The sequence below is a fragment of the Hermetia illucens genome, chromosome 3 (genome assembly GCF_905115235.1).
Source record: "Hermetia illucens chromosome 3, iHerIll2.2.curated.20191125, whole genome shotgun sequence".
Taxonomy (NCBI): domain Eukaryota; kingdom Metazoa; phylum Arthropoda; class Insecta; order Diptera; family Stratiomyidae; genus Hermetia; species Hermetia illucens.
The window spans coordinates 76606392-76621831 of record NC_051851.1 but is presented as its reverse complement, the minus strand read 5'-3'; the positions used below and the strand labels follow the sequence as shown (position 1 = coordinate 76621831).

General features: G+C 41.8%; 1 protein-coding gene across 1 annotated transcript; it reads left to right on the top strand.

The window, feature by feature from the left end:
* Positions 1 to 1694: 1694 nt before the first annotated feature.
* On the top strand, positions 1695 to 2754 carry LOC119651466. The gene is made up of 4 exons (XM_038055073.1): positions 1695 to 2076; positions 2230 to 2361; positions 2418 to 2558; positions 2616 to 2754. Exons 1-4 carry the CDS (start codon positions 1782 to 1784, stop codon positions 2660 to 2662), a joined length of 615 nt encoding a protein of 204 aa, XP_037911001.1. The 5' UTR covers positions 1695 to 1781; the 3' UTR covers positions 2663 to 2754.
* The last annotated feature ends 12686 nt before the right edge of the window (positions 2755 to 15440 follow it).

The window sequence follows — 15440 nt, the reverse complement described above, 5'->3', positions numbered from 1 at the left end:
CGGACGCAGGGATGTTCTCGGAGAATCCGATTATGGAACTGGCCCGACCCCTCGGAAAAATTGCGACCATATTCCAGGTGGAGATATATGCCATTTCATTGGCAGCAGAAGAAGTCTGCGACAAAAGTGGAGGGGTCGCACCATTCGAATCTGTTCAGACAGTCGGGCGGCATTATCAGCACTAAATGGCAAGAGGTTCGTATCCTCAGTCTACTTCATCCTCTGCCTACGCGAACCAGCTGAACTGGTCACCACAGATTGTGGCGGAACAGCTACAGTAGGCGGAGCCATCCTCCTAGACATCATGGTGCCAAAAAAAATTATTTTCAATTGGTACTCTCCGCCATTAAGTGGATGACGGACTCAGGACTCCCTCATATCCTAAAAAAATTATGTGAACGTCTCATTAACCTAAAATCTAATAACTTTAGCTGTTTGCGTTAAACAAAGCGAATATTCAATTCAGGCCTTTAAAATTCATTTATAATGATCACCTCTTTAGCTATAGTGAATTTATTCACTGAACAATTTCACCTTTGAGAAAAATTAGAATCTCACGATTTTGGAATTGTGGAATATCATTCGAAAATTTTATTTTTTAGAAAAGAAGCCATCGTTTAGATACGTGAACACCTACTTTGATATAACATGTCTCAATATGGACTCTCTCAATTTGCCTGTTTTTTAGACGTTAATAAATGTATAAATATAGAGAGACGTACTTATAGTTGTCATAACAAGGCGTGCGAAAAACTTGCACACTTAATCCCTCATGGCTCCATCGTAGCGTCTGAATGAACTGAAAATCTTTTCAAGAAGTTGGTCGTCTATTACATGGCTTAAAAAAATCTAGAATCGTTCCGTTTACTTTCGTCGACTTCTCAAACTGCACCTTGCATTGCAGATCAGTTCAATAGATAAAAACTTTCAGCTCACTTTCATCTCCGACAGAAGCAAGTAAAAATGCGATCCAAGACGACTCCGTTCTTTTGAATTTTGGTCTTTGGATTGCATTAGTGTATCTAAAATGCAATCTGCAATAGAATTGCACGCAATTTTCCACGCAAATTTCGATTCCATATGAAACAAAAATACTTTTTCTTGGGTTAAACCAACCTTGTGGGATTCCCGATGTCGATTAATGAAAACTTGTTATTTTAATCAGTATGCACGCTCTGAGGAATGAGTTTCATAGTAGAGACGGAAGATGCTTATAGATTCAGATAATAAACATTTCAAGTTTGTTTTAAGTAAGTTTCATCTTGACTCTGGTTATTAAGGGTTCTGTGGTGATTTTTAATCATTATTCTATTTAAAGTGTAATCGGGTCATGTGGGCGATCGCGTACCGTATGAGTGTAAGAAAAAAACTGATAAATCTAACTTTATTTATTTACAACTAACGAACTAATATTGAAATTGGAGTGTTTTACTCGTAGGCCATGTAACTTTCGCTTTAAATTTAAATTATTATACAAGATGTAATCTGTTTTCGGCCCTTTTATAGACGAAGGGAGGGAGGCTTTCATGGTACGACTTTTTAGTTATAATAATTTTCTTAGTTATAATGATTAATTCACTTTGAATCGCTAAAGTGCTAAGAGCATTCGAGTATCTGATCGTACAAAGCCCTATTCAACGGTAAAATAATCGCGAAATCCGAATAAGACTATATAATGAAAGGTCAGTGTATAAGTTTGTATAAGTACCTTTGCTTGGAAAGTCATGCTTTTCAGAATCAAGCCAGTCCACACTAGAAACTAAAGACGTTTAGAATCGAATATGTTTTGTCCGCGAAGTATTGTTTTAGCGATTTTCGTGCTAACAATTCTAGGCACAATCAATAATTCTCTTTCCGGGAAAGTAGTTCCCCTTACGAAGTTAGTGACGTGCAAAGAGTATGACAGTACTGCGACACCAGTATGTCAACACTTTTTCCCTATCAATATCTTCAAAAATTACGTATCAAGTGAATACAAATTGTATCTTAAGTTCTATGTGATGGCTAGGAACGACGCCAATATTGTGCTTTCAAACGATATAAATACGAATAATCTAAGTACCCAATATATTACTGGTAAATACCCAAATTATAGGCAAAATGCTTTTCACGATGTTGTTTGAGAGAGTTGAATTTTCAACATGTGAGAGCTGTGGCTGTGTGAACTAAGCCAAACCTAGTCATTTATTCAAAACAAAAGCTGAAAAAAACTTGTATTTTATTTTCAAGTTATTGGTGGATATAACAACGAATACTCTTGGATTAGGAATTCAACCGGTGCTACCGTAGGCTTGGACAGTCATTTGAAGAACACCGTATCCGCCATCTGGGCTACTCCCATAATTGTTCGACAGAGATTCAGTAATATTTGAAAAAGGTCCCTAAATTTCAATGTTGAACAAAATATAATTTATTAGGTGGTGAGCTTGAGGTTGTGATCCCTGACGTAGCAGATCCACTATTGAAAGCTGACGCACGGGATTTAAACGTCAAATCGCTCTGCTTATATGCATGGAAAACCGAAAGTCGCTGGTTTTATAATTGCGATGAAGAAGAAGGTACGAGAGAAGCAGTAGTAATATAAAAGTAGAAGTAATTGTATTCTTTTATTTAAGATTCAACTTTAGACACCGATGAAACCGAGAGCGATTCCGAGATGTAATGTCGAAACATGCCTGTAAAGGGGCTGCTTATGCGAAAAATAAATATGGATGTGGAACTATTTTTACTTCCACTCTGAATATACAGAATTAATTCTTATATTTTAATGCCCAGTTTACAATATTTAACCGACTATCCTATATAGTTCATTGTTTGTAGTATTAGCTAAAATTATTCTGAAGCGCATTAAGGAATGTCAGGAAAATCTGGTTTTGGTTTTTGTTCTATATACTCTCGTATTAATCACATTAACGCCCTGCAGATCATTGTGGAACAGTGTGCGGTGTTTAGATTAAAGCTCCAATCGCGGTTCATCGATTTTGAGAAAGCTTTCAGCAGCGTGAAGAGGGAGCGGATCAGGAACGTGCATTCCGAAGAAAATAATAGCGGTTATCAGAGTGACATATGACGGCATAAAATGTCTCATGCTGTGTCGTGGTAAAATGTCAGATTGATTTTGAAGTCTAAAGTGGAGTCCGCCGGGGTTGAATTTTCTGCCCATTATCGTTGACGGGTGTGGTAATTGTGATTCTCCAGCGCCAGCCTCTCGACCTCGGTACTCCGGTTCGAGTCCCGGTGGGTGGCCATGACATTCTTCCCCAAACACCTCGACCACAGTGATAACATCTGTTTGCTTCCACATCTAGTTATAGACCTTGACCAACTAGCTATGGATTTGGAGAAAACTACCTTCCTTCTGCAGATTCCTGCAATTTTCATCGCCTTGTCATCGGTGGCACACTGTTCAAGAACAAAGCTTGCCACAAGGTCAATTGAGTGTTGATTATCCAACTGGGAACGTCTAATCAAGAACAGATTTAAGGGTTGATTCCAGAAGGTGCGAAACTAAAGATCGTTGTTCAGCGGTGGGGAAACTCTATATATTTCTGAAAATTTGCAAGTTATCGGACGCATCCTGAAAGGACGTTGCAAAACGCCTCCGATTGCGAAAATATTGCAGCGAATCGATGAAAGTAAGAAGATGGGAGTTCTGTTGATAGTCGCGAGTGTGGGTGAGCGCGACGCACTGTAGTTTCATTATTGTAAAAAAATACAAAGTCGGCAGTGTGGTGAGTACCTTGACTAAGGAATTCCACCATTGCACTGTTGACAGAAGCAGAAGCCACCACAAATAGCAACAATTTGGCCACCGTATACCACATCATGGAAGGGCTTCATCGTGAATCTGAATCAGAAGTTCCACCTCTTCTGGATGATATGGCAAGTCGCCATAACATGCCGATACAGACCACTCCCCCAAACAAAACAAAAAAATTTTTTCTATCAACCGACTCAAACTAAGTAAAAATATCGGACGAAACGGTTTCGCTGCGGACTGACGCGTGCAGCTCTTATGCTCGGTAGGATTGTTAGTGAAATTCATTGGTAGAACCTTGAGGATGTGGAAACTTTCCTAATGAAGGGAAAGGGAAGGGATTCCGAAGAAGGGCACTCATTTTCGGCCACTTTTGTGGTAGTATAGGCTTCAAGGCAAAAACATGGGTTGGTACCCACGCTGATGCGTCAGACTTAGAGAATGCCTCGCCGTCCAGTATACCACGAGCTCGGAGTAGACATCCCATTAACCAAAAATGAAACATCCTGCTTTTAGAAATATAAACGAACGGCTATGCACTCTGCATTTGCAGGGCGAATTTCGAAATGTAAGCCTTATTAACCTTGATGACTCTATGGAGGAGACTGCAGATTCAGAGGAGATACCTTCTACAAGGTAGTAGCCTTTCGCAGTTATGGAATCAAAATCATATTTTCAAATTTTAATCACCGTGCTGCTACTTAACAATATGGTCACTTGTTAATTCAATGCCGCCTTCTGATAATGAGTGAATAAGGCAGCCATCTACAACTATACCCACGATGGAGCACAAAATCTGGGAAACGCCTGCTGAACCAACACCAACCACTCTACTACCAAATGTTATCTCCATCTCCACGTGGTGATCGCTGGGAGTTCTTCTACTGACAGAGAAGAGTGAGTGTCACACGCCTAAAAACGGGACAAATTGTACTAACTGGTCCTTCAAGGGTGATAACCGACGTTGCCAAGCCATAAAAGGAGCCTCGGACTGGATGCAGTTTACAACGACGAGCCCGGCAACCCGGCTAACCGATACCCTATCCCACTATAAGGCTGATGAACCAGCATTGCAAGAGATATGTTAAACAGGGACCGGTTTCCTGAAGAAGAGTGGTTAGTGGTTAGGTTTCTTAATCAGCCAAAAAATTAAACCTGGTGTTATCGACTTTGAAAAAATAAGCGAATGGCTATACACTCTGCATTTGTGAGGCAAATTTAGAGATATAAGTCTCATTAACGCTTACGCCCCTACAAAGGAGGCTGCAGAGGGGGAGAAGGATACCTTCTACGTGGCAGTTGAGCCGACCTTCGAAGCTTGTCCTAACTATGGTTTCAAAATTATGCTTGGAGATTTAACTAGTCATGCAAGGTCGGAGCCCAGATTCAGGCAATATTTCAGCACCCATAACTTATATAAGAATACCAATGATAACAGACTGCGGGTTATTCAGTTAGCAGTATCACACGAAATGGTTGTTGGAAATACCTGGTTTGCGCGGAAAGCGGTCTAAAAACATATATGTGCCTTTCCAGATGGGATCACCTTGAATTAAATTGACCACATGCTGATCGAACGCCGCCACCTCTCAGCCCTGATGAATGTAAGAACATATAGGGGGGCCAATACAGACTCAGATCACTGTCTCTCTGGCAAGTTGGAACGGCTGGTTCGACGATGAATGTAAGCTAGCAACGGAAGGGAAGAATGCTGAAATCCGGACAATACTGCACTCTTAAAGAATGCGAGCACGCGCACAGGCCCATCCCAAACTCCATCGAGTGGAGAAGTGACTTCACAGAAAGAAAAGGTAAACATGGGATAACCAATAAGTCTGTGAATTCGAGAACTACAGGGAGCAACCGCACCAGTGCGAAATTTTTACCAACAAGCCAGAACTATGAAGTCGTATACACCTCGATGTTCATCCTGCCGAAACTAAGAGGGAAATCTGATTTCCGATAGATGGATTGAGTGCTTTAATTAACTGTTCAATAACCAGAATATCGGCGAATTGGAGTTCCTGCCAACTAAAGACGACGGGCAAATGCTATCACCACCAATCATGGGAGAAATAGTCTGTGCAATTCATCGGGTTAAAAATCATAAGTCACCAGTAGTCAGTGGAATTACAACCGAACTGGTTAAATATGGAGGCGACCAATTACACTGAGCGGTTCACGAACTGATGCTTAATACGTGGGCCAGTGAATCAATGCCTGACGACTGGCAATGAGGCATTATCTGCTCCATACATAAAAAGGGAAATATCACACAGGTCGGATAGCCCCATACGCCCAGAACTTTATTGGCCCCTACGAAAGAGGCTTCATTCCAGGCAAATTAGCAACAGGTTGGATCAACAAATTTCTCTGCGGCAAACGATGAGAAAACTGTTAGACGCCACGCTGCTCCCAGGGCGGAGGTGAGGCAGCGTTTGATGGGTTGCCTCTGCGCTGGATGAAACCACAAATCATACTATTTAAATATTTGAGAAGATATCGGAATGGGAGGTATTTAGAGTCCTAGATTTCGCCTATGACTTGCTACCGCACATGACCACATTCTTTAAAAAAACTTTAAACCTTCCCTTTGCATATACGAGCAGCCATCTTAAACCCAGTGCAAAATAATGACCTTCCTAAATTCAACTGTTTTTGTGTAAATTGTGTGTGAAATATAAATAGATGCACTGACCACTGGCGAGGTAGGCAGCATCGGAGTGCCCTTGGTAAGTGTGGAGGAGGTGCTATAAGCTCTGAAAGAAATAACTAAAGCGCCTGGCTTGGATAACATCCCAAACAAAGCCTTTAAGCAGCAAAATGTGGCGCCAAATATGTCTGCCGAGTCATTAACCGTATGTCTTAAGGAAGGAGGATCCCCAATCCAAACATACCTTTGGGTAAAGCTTCACCCTACAAGCCGATATGCTTTCTAAATAATACTGACAAACTATTTCAATGAGTAGCCTATAATTGACTACTTCCAACTGTCTAAAATCCTGAGGATAAGAGGTGTGCGGTGATCACACTCGATATGAAGAATCCCTTCAATACCTCGAGATGAGCATCAATGAAGTTAGGCAGACCGAAATATGTGGTGCATACTGTTGCTGGCTCCCTAATTGATAGGCTTTTGTGTTGCATCAGATGACAGGATCAAATTATATCGAACGGCATGCGGAGTCCCAACCCGGTCCGCCCTCAGTCCATTCTTGTGGATTATTATGTATAATGTCGAGCTTTATACGAATGAAGCAATCTATCAGATTAAGTCCTGGTTGGAGAATGCTGGTACATTGCTTGGAGAAAGTTCATGTCTATGAAATCAAAGTTGGAACACAACTAACACTTTCCAAGCTCTCAGGCGTAATGAAACTGAATTCCAAATCACATGTGGAGTGTGCAGAAACGAAGACGAATAAGACTGGAGTACTGATTGCGACAATGCTTCCAAATATAAGTGGCTCAAGACCGATCCATCGGCCCGTTATTTCGGGGGTGTCAGTTCATTCCTATTATATGCAGCCTCAGTGTGGCCAAATGTACTGAATTATTCAATAAATAAGAGAAAAAATCGAGCTGAGTATCGCATAAGTGCACTTCGAACATATTGCGTTAACAGAACAACTTTCGGTGAGCAAAATGCATAAAAGCAGGAATGATTCCGATTTATATTCTGGCGAAAGAAGGACAACGTCTTGACGGTGGATCGTATATCACCGGAGAAACGCCTTCCAGTTGGTAGGAGTAGAAGCCGGTAGCTCGGAAGAACTGAAACTATCGATGAATGGCAGGAGAGGTGGGACGAGTTAGAAACGGGCGTTAGATCCATAGAATCAAATGGGCTATGGGGTATGAAGATTCGCCATGTTGCCTAAAAGCCCGAAGATTACGGAGGACGCAGAACCCATCTTATTTCATTGCCCGAGATTCGCAGTCCAGTAGCATGCATTAGACCCTACAAGCAAGGAACACTTAAAAGCGAAAACATCACGCATGATATATTGTTGTCAAAGGCGGAGTGGACTGAAGTTGCAAAGGTAATAGTAGCCATCCATAAGAAGCTTAGTCTGGAAGTGGTCGGCCGGAAAAATGAATAATAGAGTAACACAAACGTGAACACCAAATGGGAGTCCCGCCGGGAGACAGTGGAAGGTGAAGAAGGTAGTTTTAGTATTTAACAGTCCCGGATTACCATTTAATAAGGTTTAGTTTTCCACAAACCTTAAAAACAACAACATCGAATGGCACTGGTTGAGAACGATAAAGAAGGGACAAAGTTTTTACTTTACAGTGACCTTACCAGTTCTAATGTATTCCTCGGAGACTAGGGCTCCTACCAAAAATACTTGCGAGCGGCATTCGAGAGAGGAATCCTCAGAAGTATTTTTGGCCCCCTACATGAGGATGGACGAATCCGGATAAATTATTGGACAACAGCGCAAAACTGGGATGTCTGAAGTTTTACTAAGGCACACCTAGACCGTATGATAATTGTTGCACCGTTGATGATGATGAAGATTTTAGCTCTTCATCGATTACGAGAATGTTTTCGGTAGTGTGAATTAGGAATGTATCTGCAATAGCAAAAGTGTAAGTGTGTCAGAAACGGAGTCCTCCAGGATTGCTTTTTCTTCTCTTTATCGTGGACATTCTTTGCGTTAGCTTGCTCAGACGTGGGCCATGTCATCTTCTCTAAACTACCATGACTATGCGACATTTGCTTACTTTCACACCGATTCATGGGCCATGGCCAAATGCTCTGGATTTGGATAACGCAATCAGGGTCGGACTGGAGATACAAAACCAGATTTTTCAGTTTCACACTCTTACTATGTAAATTTGGGGATAAAAGAGCGTTGATCATTTTGTATATCCAGCAAGCAGCAAACACATGATCAGCAAGATGGGGCTATACCTTGCCAGTCTTAACTTTGTGTTACTTACGGCATAGCAGCAGATAAGTCACGTGTTAAGAAAGGACCACAATTTTACTGTAAGTCGCCTGAGAATTATCTAGCGTCGACTAATGCAGCAGAAGTGCACGCTTCTTAAAAAAAGGTAGCAGCTGAAGTAAATTGCCAAGAACCAATAGCGATAATGCATGGATGTTTTGTTTTCAAGCACAAATGAAGTAGGTCAGATCTGTAACAACAGTTGAAAAATTTCGAGCTTATCACCAGGCCCTCCCGCCTACTTTTATTTTTCAAAAAAAAAAAAATAAAGGATCATTTCATTCTAAATGATTTCAGTAAGCAGGGTAGCAAGTAAAAGCCACAGTCTTGGTTTTTGTGAACCACTTCATAAGCCAGACCAACTTCAAAAGAAAATCTCAGCCTATTATAATTAATGTAATCACAAAAATTCCAATTTTATGTGGCCTCTGAACTGCGTTATTCGAACATAAAGCATGCTATGAGGCTTGTCGAACTTCAACTGACCGATCAGCACTGGATTTAAGAGCTCTCCTCTAATTGTGCGTAACAAAAGAGCCACTGAAATCAGCTTCCAGGGAGATTATCGCTTAATGGTCGCTTACTTTGGATTACCTCGGAGAGGGATGAGAGTTCCGATCCCGAAACTTGATATAGTTCGCTTTCAGAGCCTCGCTTTTATTCGGCAGTGAAAAAAACTATTTTGCTGATCGAATGGTAGTCATCTTGAATAATTCACCGAAGAATATTGATAAGAGTTGGACTGCGTTTAAAAGCGCTCTTGTCACTTAAAATTAAAGCTGGGAGGGAGGGGAACCAAAGACGGGGCGAACCTTATGCGCTTAAGATCCGGTACCCGGAAGATGTTTTCCTTGGGGCATGGAGGGTTCAATGGATGATGACATCTTTCCTAAAGGACCTCAAGTACGCTGATGACATCTGCTCTCACAGCGAGTCTTAGACTTCGGCGAAATGACTCTAACTAGTTGGGGGGAAATTGTTGTCCACGAATGCGGCATGGCTCTACCAGATTCGAAGGCGCGAAATTTCAGTGGCGCTCCGACATTACGACGCCCTGGTTGCAAGGACATTATTCTTGTCGAAAACTTTGCCGCGGAGTGCTTAGTGCCTGCGGTGCCACGATGGAGGATATTGGACAATTTTTTGGCCAATGATCAATATATTTTCTTCAGAGTGACAAACGGCACCTCTCAATGTTCTGACATCCTATCAGGCGGAGTATTGCGAAAGTGGACGTTTTCAAATGTACCGAAGCTCTTTCAAAACATTGGCGGACTTCGGCGGGTTGCTCAGCATACAAGAGACCCGCAAAATATCAGAGATTGAAAAGGAACCCCGGCACGAACTCAAAAGGTGCGAAGCACGCTGCTGGCAGGAGCTAATCAGCATCGTTAACAAGGAGGCTTGAGGTCTCAGGCATAACCTGCTTACTAAAAAACTTGGTGCCCATCGATCATCCTGATTCATAGAAGTAGTGAAAGTGGAAACAATTATGTAAGCACTTTTTCTTGTCTACTCTATCCGAACTGTTGCTGTCGATGAGGGCGGTAGTACTGAGGAATCCTCATTTTTCATTTTAAATGATCCAGCGAAGACAGTACTGCCTACGAATGTATTCCCAGTGAAGCGCTGAAACTTGTCGGAAAATATAAACCACACTTGTTACTCAGCGCATTCAACGCATTTTTCGTGTTTCCTTCCTGCTGGAACGTTGGGAGACTTATACTGATAAACAAGGGCAGTGGGTACCCCGAGGCGCTGTCAGTGTACCGTCCATTCAGTATGTTGGATACAGCGGGCAAGCTGCTTGGGAATGGTTTGAATTAGGAGATTGATTTGGAAATACGTACTTGTATCTGTTTTACATAATTGTATCTACTTTACATAATTATTAGCCAATAAAGGAAATTCAATTCAATTCAATTCAATTTTTTACTGCCTGAGAAGCTTATCATTCTAAGACTGAATGACGCAATACATGTTGTGGTGGAATACGATACAATATGATTTTAGGCGATTCTTAATTGACGCGATTGAGGAAGCGGGTTAAACTGTAAAACTAGTTGAGTCACATAGTCGCCACTGTCGACGAGTGGGGCTCCTTGTGACGCTAAATGCCTTCCATTCAGGGAGGCGATGCCAACTGCTTGAGTTGCTGAAAAAACCGTTTCTATATTCTAGGCAACTTTTTGCGGATATTGAGCGGTTACTTAAAGGAGCACGCCCTCCTCTACAAGACTCGCCGAGGACAGCGTCAAATGAAGGTTAGGCGGTTCAGGGATCTATTCTTGTTCGGGACATTTGGAACGCATTATACGATAGTTTGCTGCAACAGAGATGCCTGGTGACTCATATTTGGTGGGATACGTCGATGTTGCTGTGGCTCAGCTGAGCATGGATTCACCATAGTTCTGGAGAAAACCGGAGTGCTCGTCGTGACCAAGGAGAGAGTTCTTACAGTTCTCCCTATTCAGGCTGCTGAAGCCGTGATCTTGTTGAAGCCGGCGGTGAATAACCTCGGTATCATAATAGGCACGAAGATGAGCTTCTTCGAGCATATGACAGCTCTTTATCCAGTAGACGTCGTTTGTAGAGAAGTTCGTTTTAGTAAGTCCTTTTTTCACGATTACAAAGTGTGGGCTGCCTTCCTCAGTATGAAGGTTTATATACCTTGGCGCAACAATCCAAGCGCCTTGAAGTGTGTTAAAGCACTTTATTCAAGACCGTAACGGTATACTACAATAATACACTGTAGGAGGCAATGTGGTCAGCATTACGCTCGCCCGAGATTATTACCCTGATTTGACCCAGTTACTCATTCACAGTTGAATCGACTGGTATCCGACGTCAAATCACAATACACCGCCACCAGTGGGATTGGAACCACTACCTTCCGTATGACAGCCTTGTGCTCTAACCACTCAGTTATTCCGACACTACCTTAGAAAAAGCAAAGGAAATAATGAAGTCGTCGTTGCGCTTGTGGGAAAGGGAGTGGAGGGGTGAATGTACCGCACATCGTGTGGTTGAATATTTACTAATCCAGGTGCTCAGCGGAAAGTCTTGTTTCCAGTGCTATCTTCACACAATCGAGAAATTACGGTATACACCTTTTTTCTGCAGAAGATGGGAGCGTCATCGCCATCATCTTTCGAAGGGAAAGTGTTAAGTGTTTCTGGACACCATGATTGGGGCTATGCTGAAGAGCGAGTACGTAGAACAAAGTCATACGTTATACTCACGCATTTTTAAAGTTTACTTACCTAAATATCGAAAGCACTCCGACTTTCCATCACCCTGGTTATAGGACAATATCCCTGACGTAATATGGAGTAGTGTCTGCCGTGCAACGATAGGGGATACTTGGAAGCTGTGTGGCGGTGATTAAGACAAACGGCTTCTCCCAACTTCCCGAAAATCGAGAATTTCAAATTTACCGAAGCTCTTTCAAGAGGGGTGAACGAACTATAAAGTTCAGACGCAGATTGGAAAACTACAATTGAGTCATCAGGAAACTCAACAACAATGATCAGGATCAGACTTGGGCGGATTGCTCGTTGTCCAAGAGATCAAGATAAGGTAACCTTTAGATCCGCAGAAACCCGCCACGAAATCAACATGTAGAAAGTGACATAATTGGCAGGAGCCAAACGGCGCATAGAGAAAATGCTGCAAAGTAGCACGTTATAATTAAGGTATTCATAAGGCGAAAAAGGGGGATATGAATAAGAAAGATACTAGAGTAGCTGAGCCTTATTGAGCGGTGTTGCAATCCTACACTGAATAGGTCCTGAGGTAATGTGTCAAACGGTTTCGGGTTAGTATCTTAGACGCAACAGAGGGTGTTTTCGCCGGGAGTCTGTCTGAGCAGGAGTCCGGTCCTTTGTGCATAAATGCCTTTCACCTCCCAACGCAACTGTCTCTAAAAATGAACCTTTCTTCTAAAAACTAATATGTAAATGTGAAAGTATTCCTGCTACTCGTGCCACATTCCCTTACTCGGTTTCTTTAAAATTTATCGACATTATTGGGCGGGCTCTTCAATATGTATTCATAGAAGTCTTTTATATCATCACAACAAGAATCTGACCCCATTATTCAAATTTTGAGGCAAATGGGTTCTAATTTATCAATAACATATTGAAACAAATGCGCTCGTTTTTGTGTCAGAAAATGGCTACCCACAATCATTTGCAAAACCCTTTCCCACTTTTTCATCCTTGAGACAATTTTAAATTCCACCCTTTGCTCCTAAATCAATACTAACTATCCTCGAATTTCAAAATCAATTGCAATAAGTAAACCCGGATTACCGTGGCTATTTCTCATTTCCGATTTCTATCCTCAAACTTGAAGGGTGCGCCATTATCAGCCAAAAAGGACGAAAATAAAGTAAATAGAGAGATGAATGAGTGAGGAAAAAATATCCTCCTTCAATCGTCCTCACTGCGAAGTTTAACAGACTACAGAAATAGGAGAAGAATAGATTTGCCGTGACAATATCCTTTCTCGCCTCGTGTAGCACTAGGGGGTGCAGGCATTGGACGATGAATATGGGACCAGTGTAATAGCCAGATGCGGTACAGAGCTTTGTGTTTCTGCTGCTCGAAGCGAAACAGCGTAATCTCGAGAAAATCCTGGTAACATCGCTTAAGCAAAATCTCCTTCCCTGCCATCCTTGTACTAACACCAACTTTATGAAAAGGTCCTTGTAAAGAGATTTATGTGTCAAACGGTTGCCATTTAAATTTATTGAGTTTAAGCCTTTTCTCTGAATCGTTGTTACACAGCATGGCAAAGGCAGCATTTCAGTCAGAAACGAACACTGAAATTGTATAGGATTTACGACTTCCTTTGGTTCGCCATCATCGTTTTGCCCAAGTCGGCTGTATCTCCACACTGCAGACGGTAAGATCTTTGTCGAAGATTCATGTTTAGTCACTGGGACATGGGAGCTGGTAGATAGATGTTGGACGATATGTACCATCGCCAAATCTCCATTATCCTTTTGATTTAGCCTAATGCAGGCGACACGTACGGCTAGAGTAAGAAAACGCTAAGATAGTACCTTGAATGCTGAATTTCGGTCTCAATTTGAATCGCTCCGGGTATCTCTCGAACTGGACTAAAGGTAAGTGCATACAAGCTTAGTCGTTCCTTTCTACTAAGCCGAATGTAGACTTGCTTCGGCAGCTATTCACAGTGAAACGCTGCGTGATGTGACAGTGATAAGTGCTCGTTGCAAGAAAGGCCCCAGTGAAATAGGAAGCTGTAAATCTTAGGCTGAGCGATCAATTTGCTTCCAGCAGCACTACACAACCGTAATAATCCGTAGTTACAAGATCTAACCTTAAGAATAGGGAATCAGGTCATCCCCAGAAGCTCAGATATGCGGATGAATAGCCAAGAGCTTAGATACACCACTTTCATATGCACATAAACACATTCCTCCGCGCACTTGCATACATTACTCCTACAGACTATTTTATGGTTATGAATTGCTTTTATAGAGTCACGAAGAATCTCATTTGGTTGCGACTTTTATGGCCACTTTATATCCTTCGCGAACAAATTATGACGGTTACGAATTTCGTATTTGATGTATTCACAGTAAAACCGAAAAGCGGGTGAAACGGGGGTAAAGGAATAGTTTAACAGCTTCTTTAGATAATCTTTCGCGTTGCAATTTTTAGCAAAATTATTGCAAGAATTTATAGCGAAGATAAATTTCACAATATGCATGCGAGCATTAACAAATGTAATCAAGTTGAGTGATTCTAACTTTCTTTTATGGGACGGATTACTTGGAATCAAGAGAAAGCGACAAATGAGATGAAACGATGTCAAGTTCAAGTTTAATGAACGGGGCAGCCATAGGTTAATTGTTGTATGGTTTCCCAACAAGTTTTGAAATGGAAGAGACACTTCCAATTTTTTCTTCCAATTGAATGGTACTTGGTTTTTGGAGAAATACACGAATTGACAGGGTGGATCCGTGCTGCAAAATAACGAAAGGAACTATTAGTCAGCTGGAAGCTGGAAGAAATGAAAAATACGTCCGGTAGAGTAGTTTTTTTAAAATTTTGCATATTTTTCACCCAAACTAAATTAAAATTAATTCATTGTTTGTCTATCCGTCTATCCATCTATTTGTCTGTTCATCTGTCTATCTGTCCGCCTGTCGGTCATACGCACTTTTCTCACTACAGTAAAAAGCCTGCGCTCAGTGCCTAAGGTCCCGTCAGCCGGAAAGGGGAGTACAGAAACTCGCATAACGAGGAGAACTGGAGACCTGACTACGACTGGTTTGTCGGTGGTACCGTTGCCTAGCTTTTAAAGTTTTTTGTAAAACAAAACCTTATTAAAATTGGTTTACTGTCTGCCTGTCCGTCTTTGTTTTAATATTAATAATCGTTGGCGCAACAATCCATGTTGGATCAGGGCCTTGAAGTGTGTTAGAGCACTTCATTCAAGACTGTAACAGTACACTACAGAACACTGTAGGAGGCAATGTGGTCAGCATTGCGCTCGCCCGAGATTATTACCTTGATTTGATTCAGGTACTCATTCACAGCTGAGTCGATTGGTATCCGACGTCAAATCACGATACAAATTCCACTGCCACCAGTGAGATTTGAACCGCGACCTTCCGTACGACAGCTTTGCGCTCTAACCACTCAGTTATTCGGACACTTTGTCTTTGTTTTGGCTGAGGTAAATCCATA